This window comes from Eriocheir sinensis, chromosome 28 (assembly GCF_024679095.1).
Source record: "Eriocheir sinensis breed Jianghai 21 chromosome 28, ASM2467909v1, whole genome shotgun sequence".
NCBI classification, from domain to species: Eukaryota; Metazoa; Arthropoda; class Malacostraca; order Decapoda; family Varunidae; genus Eriocheir; species Eriocheir sinensis.
In genome coordinates this window covers 12,032,894-12,042,162 of record NC_066536.1, presented here as the reverse complement: position 1 = coordinate 12,042,162, position 9,269 = coordinate 12,032,894, and the positions used below count along the sequence as shown (strand labels likewise).

Genomic DNA, 9,269 nt, shown 5'->3' with positions numbered 1-9,269 from the left:
CAGTCAATCAATGTAGCCTATGTAGTATGTGACTGGCTGCTCCGCTCACTCCCTCACCACCATCACCACGACCCGCCGCAGTTGCCACCGACACCTCGAGATAATTTCGCGGCCCCGCTGCACACGACTTTCTACTCTTATTCATCCCTTTTCTATCCAAATTCCTCATGCAAGAGTTGACCAGCATCTTCATCATTTTATCCCTTCCGCTAGTAAATTCTGGAACATCCCTCCTCCAGCCCTATTTCCTCCTGCCTTCTTTCGAAATTGACCTCTCTTCTGTCCACTCATTCTTTTTCTCTGGAGCAGGGCCTAGCGGGCTTTTATGTTGTTGTTTTGTTTTTTGGCACTGGATCTGCCTTCCTTGCTGTAAAAAAAGACCTTTATTTTTTGTTTCTTTATTTGTTCCATGGTGTTCATTGAGCTCTTTTCGTCTGAGCAATTGCTGACGTCAGTCCTGCCGAGTATAAAACAGACGGTAGCGGTTCACACGTGCCAGGTTCTTTGAAATGAACAGACCCGGGCTTTCCACCCTGCTGCTGGGCTTCGTGGCGGCAGCCCAGCTAACAGTAAGCACTTTTCGTTCCCTTTGGTTAAGTTGGTTTGGTTAAGTACATGCAATAAACGGAACACACAATCAGAAACTAAAGAGCTACCGTACTATCGCTGTTTCATATATTTTCTCTTGACCACTAACGACTTGACCTCTCCACCTGAAACTGACCGCAGCATTGTCTAGCGAGTTTTGTGTTGCTGTTTTTCTTTTAATTTTTGGCCTTGAGCTGCCTCCCTTATTGAAAAAGAATGCGACTGGAACAGATTATCCCAAGAATCGATAAGCTGCAGGATCATTTCTCACAACCTTGATAGACTCCCAAGCAACAAAGGCATTTCAATTCCTCCACACCAAAGCCACACTCTTTCTACATGCGTGGTATGAGCCCAGACACGCGACCCTACTCTATCCAAATTAAGGCAAAATTTCATATAGCAATGGAGAGAGAGAGAGAGAGAGAGAGAGAGAGAGAGAGAGAGAGAGAGAGAGAGAGAGAGAGAGAGAGAGAGAGAGAGAGCATACATGTTCATAATTATGTTAACTATCTCTCGTGGACAGGCCGCCGCCGACCCCGTGAAGGTGTCCGTGTATTACGAGACGCTGTGTCCTGACAGCCGGAACTTCTTCAATGAACAACTCTACCCCGTCTATCAGGACCTTAAGGATATTTTGACCATGGATGTTAACGCGTACGGATTAGCAAGCGTAAGTAGTAGCAGTAGTAGTAGTAGTAGTAGTAGTAGCAGTAGTAGTAGTGGTAGTTGTAGTAGCAGTAGTAATAACAGTTGTAGTAGTAGTAGTAGTGTGTGTGTGTGTGTGTGTGTGTGTGTGTGTGTGTGTGTGTAAATCTTGGAAAGACTTAATATTACTGATCTTGAGGGAGGGAACAGAATGCAGTGTTATAAGTGAGTGTTTCGTTTTTCCGCATCTTTTAGGTCCATTATAATGTTTTCTTCCACAATCACCTCCTGGCAGTTACTTTGTTCATCTTGATTATTAGAAAAGACAGTAATTTTCCCCTTTGACATCTCGCCCAGGACGTCCCTTTGGGGGAGACTTACGTATTCCAGTGCCAGCACGGCCACGCGGAGTGCGTGGGCAACATGATGATAACGTGCGCCAAAAACCTGACTCAGGATGAGAAAGTGTTCATGGCTTTCTCCAACTGCGTCATGGCGGAGTTCACTGCGGCCGCCGCTGGGCCTCAGGTATGTAAATGCAGCCCCAGACTAAGATAAATTTCTTCCCCCCAATGCAGGAAACATTTACCTAAAACACCATAGTATTGCAGGACATTTGGCACGCACGCCCCTCCTACACACATACTTGTATAGTAGGCACACTTCCAGGACAGGCTACGTCCATAACTCTCTGCCTCCCTGTTTCTGGTGCGGCCACAGTGTGCGGAGCAGACCGGGGTTGACTTCGCACCGGTTGAGGAATGTTACAACTCCGTGGAGGGACACCGCCTCCTGCACGAGGTCGGGGTGAAACAAAACGCCCTCGAGACCGCTGTGTACTGGGTGCCATGGATACTCATCGACGATGTGAGTAGTCTGACACTTTTCCAGCATGGCGTGGAATACCTGTACAAAGGGTCAGTTTAATATTGTTCCATTACTCTGTCTCGGTCCTCACTCATCACCAGCTCAAGGGTTATAATGCGACGGATACGAGCACCGAGGCCACGCAAAGCTGTACGGTAGCCTATGCCTCCAACTTTACCTTTACCTTTTGCAGGTATTTACCGATGACCAGCTGTGGGCAGCGCAGGAAGACTTGCGCCAGGTGGTCTGCGACGCCTACACCGGCGAGCCGCCCGCCGCCTGTGGCAGCTGAAGATACTGTTCCTTACAACTGCTGCCACTTCAGATGACGCACGTTTTCCATAAATTGTGTAACATATAAATGAATAAATATATTGATTAAATAATACTATAAAAAGGTTTCAAATCCCTCGCCTTTTATAAAAAGAGTAAAATCGTTAGGCCTCTCAAGGTATGCCAGGCCCTGTGCACTAAGGATTAACGCCGGAAAGTTTACGCCCTCTTAGGCTTGTTAATTTTCTTTCAGATTTTAAAGAAAATTGTTAATTGTAGGAAACGCGAAAATAACGTTCCGTTATGTTCGACGGACCTTTCTCTTACTTGAATCATGCAATTTATTGACTATTTAAACCTGTACACATTAAATATCGTAAAACAAGTTGTTTTGTTTAAATTCATCGTACATGCGAGCACAACATTATACGGGCAACTAACCCAAATTCAAAATTTGTACAACGTGTACGACTTATAAAACATGTACAAACGCTCAAAGTACTCAGCCCAACGAGCCTTCTGTCCATCCATGTCTGACACGAGGCAACCGCCTGTTGTTCGGCTATAGCACTCACCTGAGAGGGAGGCTCGGAGCGAGGTTTCTGCAGGACACGGTAAGCAGGTCGGAGGTCATTTGCATTGAAATGGCCCTCGACATCTTCAGCAAGACTCCTGGCATACCTCTCCTTATCTCTCCTCAGCAGAGATCTGGTCCTACGTAACATATGTAACAGAACCCTATGTTGGTCCCGATTCCCAGCAAGCCTGGCAGCGCAACTTAATATTTCCCAGTGTCTCCCCCGAGGAAAAATCACTCCATACATCCCTAGCACTTTACAGATTGCCCCGTCGTCCTCCTCTAGCCTCCTCTCCTATTCCGTTTTGCCTATTACTGTCACTACTGAGGCTATGAACTCCCTTCTTTTTCACTCCTGTCCTGCAGCTACAGTTCCGTTGGTTTCCCCCGTTCCTGTTCCTGCCATTTACCTCCAGGGTTCCTGCAGGTAACAAGCCTAAATGCGCCTAAAACCCGCGTAACATCAAACAGAGCAAGAGAGGGACCCAGAATGTCCCTTCCTCCCACTGCCTCCTGCCTCCATTCCCTGCTGTATTTTCTTCCCTTCCTTCCCTGCCAAATCCTCCTGCCCTGTATATTGAACTCACAGCCTCGGTCGTGAGGAAGGCACCAAACCCACTGAATGAGCTAAAGCAATTCGGCTAGCGCTCACCTGAGAGGCGGGGTTAATTAAAAGAGGACCCCTCTTTTAACCCTGGTGAGAGGGAGGTTTGGAGAGAAGCTTCTTCAGGACTCGATAAGCAGGTCGGAGGTCATTTGCATTGAAATGGCCCTCGACATCTTCAGCAAGACACCTGCAGGCATACCTCTCCTTGTCTCTCCTCAGCAGAGCTACGTAACGGAGCCCTATGTTGGTCCCGATTCCCAGCAAGCCTGCCTTGAAGAGTTTCACGTCTGAAGGTATCCCACAGTTCTACAGGATCCTCAAGGATTCTGAGGACATTGATAAAATTTGAAACTGTCACTGCAAGTCATGAGCACATGTCAGGTCTTCCAGTCTCTCGAGGTGCAAAACAGCTTGTTGCAACAACAAGCCTACGATCAGTTACAGAGAACTCAGCACCCCGAAAAACCATGCAGTTCTAAAGGATCCTCCAGTGAGTGCTTACTAGGAGGTGGTCGATCTCCTCAGCTACCCCGATGGCATTTCTATACCAAGTCCCAGCGGTGCAGCTCTGGTCTCTGGTGCCAAGACCTTGCGATTCTCAACCGCCTGGATCTTGCAAAATTCAGGAGAGAGCTGTTGGTGTTCCCGGTACCAGAACCATGGGGACCAACACGTAACTCATAACCAGCCCTGTCAGTGCCAGTAGCAGCATTGAAAGTCTTGAAGTAAGTCGTGAAAGTCTTGAAGTTAGTCTTGAACAAAAGGTGCGTCTTAAATAAATGTGCGTTTTATATAAAGCCGCTTCTTATACATTAAACATACGATAAAAAATAGGAAAAGGAATCCCACCACGACTACAGATATATATATATATATATATATATATATATATATATATATATATATATATAAATATATATATATATATACATATATATATTTTTTTTTTACAACAAAGGAGGCAGCTCAAGAGCACAAAAAAAAAACAATAATAAAAAAGCCCGCTAATCGCTGCTCCCATAAAATAATCAGAAGAGGTGGCCACAAGCAAGGTCAAATTCGGGAGGAGAGGTGTCCTGATACACTGATATATATATATATATATATATATATATATATATATATATATATATATATATATATATTTATTTATTTATTTATTTATTTATTTATTGACTCCCGGCGCTCTCCCGACTCAGACCACGCCTCCCACCGTCGGGCCGCACGCCGACAGTTTTGGAAATTTCAAAACAATCGGGCCCTCCCCGACATCTGTCACCCGTCGCGAATAAGATACGGCCGTCGGATGTCCATCTCAACAACGTCGTAACAACGTCGTCTCGACATCGGCTATGGTCGGCACTCAAGGGGATGGACTTACGATGGTCATTGCGTACGTCTGGCAGCGCGACATTCCAAAACTGGCAGCGCGTGGTCTGATGTCGGGAGGGCCCCGGGAGTCATTGTCCGATTGTCGTGAATGTGTGACTGGGATTTTACGCGTTTCCCCAGCCCCGACCGCCGCAGTGGGAGCCCCACAGGTGGCCACGGCGGCTGGCAGGGAGCAGGACATGTGCGCCGGGTTCTCACTGACAGAGTTCAATTACTATAGCGTGTTTATTTGTTTGGAAGGAGCCGCCTTATCAATGCCGACCCAGAGCTTATCACAACCTACATTATATATTTCTCTGTTAAATGACAAAGTGTGTGTGTGTGTGTGTGTGTGTCCACATTAACCTCGTCCCTTGTTTTCTGGCGGCCCGTCGATAGGAGCGTTGGCTGTGAGACAAGCCTAATAAGTCGTCGAGAACTGCCCCCATGAGTACGCGTGAGACATTAAAGCCTCGCGTCATACCTCTTGTAGAGGGTCCCTAGCTGCAGGTCCTCTGTGACGGAGGAGTCTGCTCCTTGCTTTGCGGCGACAGACAAGTGGGATTTCCAGAGAATGAAAAATGACTGACCACAAAAAACAGGCCGTGAAGATTCAAATATTTTCTCATACCAGTGGCTAAATAAGTTTAAAGAGATGAGATGTCTTGCTTTGGAAAAAATGTAATTGCAATGGCAAACATTTATTGACACCTCGAATATTAATTTAATTCAGAAAACTATATAGATTACTTTAGGCTTTTCAACAATGGCCGCATTAGGCATAGGGGTGGAGTGGCTCATTGTGTCAAAATTTGTACTCAACCTATTGCTAGAACACTAAAAGACAATATTGTGGAATATGTACGCAGGTGTTTGAATACTGATGAAATAATATATCGTCACTTACGGCTCTCCAGGACAATCGTGTAATGATGATGCTGAACCTGCGATAACCTCTTTAAAACAGTGAGTCATTGATTTCAAGAGATTTTAATCGCACTCACAATGACTGGGCGTCACTCTCGGGTCCAGAGAGTGGGAATCACATAAAATATAGAATTTGTAGACGATAACTATCAAGTCTAATAGTTCCAGAACCAACCTAACAGAGTAGTCACCATACATTGTTAAGGCGTCCACACTATTGCGTGACCAGTCGAAGTATTACCAGATTGCACCAGTAAAAAGTTCTAAATGAGAACAAAACGTACCAGATTGAGTAAAAATAACATTATTTGTGGTCTACATACCAATAAAAATGTAAATATATCTCCTCTTGGGCTGCTAAAGGTGTTGGACACTAACGAAGTACATGGCAGGACGAATGTAACGCGTTACGACACTATTCATTTAATGTCCAACGAGGCTCAGGATAATATAATTAGCAATGTTACAGCAGTTAAACATTTCAGTTCTTGCGATAACAAACTGGAACATGTCGACATTGGAGTTCTAGCAAGAGATAATGAGAATATCATAACGGTGACTGATTTCCAAAGAGCAAATATCGTAGAAATTTAGCAAAATTTGACTGCCAGTTACCGGGTTATTCTAACGTTCTCTCAACGTTCTCCGCCCCTCTCTGTGAGTGTACTCCATCCTGACGCGGCAAATGCTAGAATTTCATGGTTTGATTTAGATGGTTTACAGAGAGGATGGCAGCAAAGTAGAGTTTGGCAATTATCGTGTCATACTCCCCTTGACGAGACCGATGAGACACTAACATTAATTCATTCGAATATGTATTTCGGACGAGATTACTGACAAAATTTTCTCTGATTTTATATATGGCTTCCGTCATGACCGTAGCAGCCTTCCTCGAAGCCTTCATTGTTGCTGAGACTAACAATGATTTGCAAGGTGACTCTGGTACTGGGAGATGCAAACATAAGCAGCAGGGATGAAACAATTGTTACAAAACAAGAAATAATATATTATGATGGCAACAACAGTGAATAAAACACTCGGATCGTTAAATTACAGAAAAACAATGGACGGACGACAATCAGGCAGCATCTCGAGTAAGTGACGTCGGCGAATGTTTCATAAGAGAAGCACCCGCTGACTGGCTGATCTTCCCCGAACACCCACGAAAATAAGCGACTCATTGTCTTAGTCGTATAAAGCTTGGGTACAAGGGTGGTTTGTTTCACACGCTCTGAGCCCCAACGATGGCTACACGTAACCTGTCCACCCTGCTGCCGAAGTCGCTGCTGCTGTTGGTCTTCTCGGCTGCGGCGCGGCCGACGGTAGGCACTCCACCATGGCCTTCTCTCCACCCTCCTTGATGGGTTACATTTATTGCTGAACAAATATGCAGCAGAGAACAAATGAGGTGCTTCCCATTTTTTGTATAGTATTGGTTAATGCCTTCCATCCGTCAGCAGGCCGCCGCTGACCCCGTGAAGGTGTCTGTGTATTACGAGACGCTTTGTCCTGACAGCCGTAACTTCTTCACTGAACAACTTTACCCCGTCTATCAGGACCTTAAGGACATTATGACCCTCGATATTAATACATACGGGAAGGCGACCGTGAGTAGTAATAAAAGTTTTTGGAATAATTTATTTTTTTTAACAAACAAGCTTCAAGCTTGAAAAATAGCGATTTTTTTCATATTTAAAAACTGACCTGAAATTTTGCAAAATTACCCGATATCGCAAAAAAAAAAAAAAACATAATGGAAGTTCTTTCATATGTAACCCTGGTCGACTGGTTTTCTTTCTTTTCTCGGATAACCAACATGATTTTTTTAATCTTTTCAAATAGAAACGGACAACCTTACGTAAATCAAATTACATCCCTTGAATTATTCCCGGCAGGACTTCCCTTCAGGTGATTCTTACGTGTTCGTGTGCCAGCACGGCCACGCGGAGTGCGTGGGCAACATGATGATAACCTGCGCCAAGAACTTGACTCAGGATGAAGAAGTGTTCATGGCCTTCTCCAACTGCGTCATGGCGGAGTTCACTGCGGCCGCCGCTGGGCCTCAGGTGGGGGAGGGATATGAACTATTTCCATTAATCTCTTTCCGCCAAGCTGTGCATTTTTGTTTGTTCCGTCACATCAAAAATATTTGACAACGATCATTCCCCAACAAGTGCTGTCTTATACAGGAGTAATATTTCGAACAATACCGTTTGAAGTGTTTACGATTATATATCTCGGCACAGCTCCAGCCGGACAGGCTACGTCCATAACTCTCTGCCTTCCTGTTTCTGGTGCGGTCACAGTGTGCGGAGCAGACCGGGGTTAACTTCGCACCGGTTGAGGAATGTTACAACTCCGTGGAGGGACACCGCCTCCTGCACGAGGTCGGGGTGAAACAAAACGCCCTCGAGATCGCTTTGTACTGGGTGCCGTGGATACTCATCGACGATGTGAGTAGTCTGACACTTCAATTGTACAATGGCTCCATTCCTCACACACATAAAAAAGATCTACAACACACCCTTTTTCCAGGTATTTACTGATGCCCAGTTAGAGGCGGCGCAACTGGATCTGCGTAAGGTGGTTTGTGACGCCTACACCGGCGAGCGGCCCGCCGCCTGCACCGCCTGAACATGGCCGCTGCCTCCTCCCCAGCCACACGGGCGAGTAACGGTTACCTGTGCCACCTGAGAATACCGTTACCCACCGTCATCATTAAGTGCACCTTAAGTTACAATAATCATACTAAATCATGTAATAACTAACAAAGTACATATATTAATTAACGTCTAGGCACTAAGGACGTGATTGAATCATTGTTTTCAAGGACAGCAGCACAACTACTACAGATCGTGATGCCCTCTAGACCAGTGGTTCCCAACCTATGGTCCGTGGACCGGTGCCGGTCCGTGGCTTGTGTTTTGCTGGTCCGCGAAATTGCTTTAATAGTGATTTTTTTGTTTTGTTCATGCATGATTTAAGAAAATAATAATCTGCCAAAACATTTTTTTTCTTCAAATAAGTAGTTATAATGAAATAAAAATTGAATGAAATGTTTAGAGTATGGTGTAACACCCGCCGGACAGACGAGGAAGAAAGAAGAAAATAAAAAGAAAAAGAAAGAAGAGAGAGAACGAGAGAAAAGAAGAAAGATAGAAGAAAGAAAGAGAAGAGGAGCTAAAGCTAGCGAGAGGGAGATCGGATTTCTAGTTTCATTTGTAAAATGAGATATTACGTTTTGGTGTACTGATAGACCTTATAACAGGTACATGAATCTATCACCATGACAGCTCGTCTTTTCCATGCCTACTATAGTACTTAGTGCTGTAGTTAGTGTAGTATTTATTCCCTCATTGCGTCCATTTGAATAATTTAGCCTTTATAACCACTTCACTTTGTAAAATGTGA

At 44.8% G+C, this 9,269-nt stretch overlaps 2 protein-coding genes across 3 annotated transcripts; both read left to right on the top strand.

Annotated features, from left to right (window-relative positions):
* The first annotated feature begins 418 nt into the window (after window positions 1-418).
* On the top strand, window positions 419-2,491 carry LOC127004535 (gamma-interferon-inducible lysosomal thiol reductase-like). The gene is made up of 5 exons (XM_050872367.1): window positions 419-569; window positions 1,115-1,261; window positions 1,594-1,764; window positions 1,957-2,103; window positions 2,297-2,491. The coding sequence occupies exons 1-5, from the start codon at window positions 510-512 to the stop codon at window positions 2,393-2,395; spliced, it is 624 nt and encodes a 207-aa protein (XP_050728324.1). The 5' UTR covers window positions 419-509; the 3' UTR covers window positions 2,396-2,491.
* Window positions 2,492-6,993: 4,502 nt separating this feature from the next.
* LOC127004534 (gamma-interferon-inducible lysosomal thiol reductase-like) lies at window positions 6,994-9,026 on the top strand. 2 transcript variants are annotated; one of them, XM_050872364.1, is made up of 5 exons: window positions 6,994-7,180; window positions 7,316-7,465; window positions 7,754-7,924; window positions 8,165-8,311; window positions 8,394-9,026. In XM_050872364.1, the coding sequence occupies exons 1-5, from the start codon at window positions 7,103-7,105 to the stop codon at window positions 8,490-8,492; spliced, it is 645 nt and encodes a 214-aa protein (XP_050728321.1). In that variant the 5' UTR covers window positions 6,994-7,102; the 3' UTR covers window positions 8,493-9,026. The 2 variants fall into 2 exon arrangements, with proteins under 2 accessions (XP_050728321.1, XP_050728323.1); XM_050872366.1 differs by having other exon boundaries at window positions 7,012-7,180; window positions 7,319-7,465.
* The last annotated feature ends 243 nt before the right edge of the window (window positions 9,027-9,269 follow it).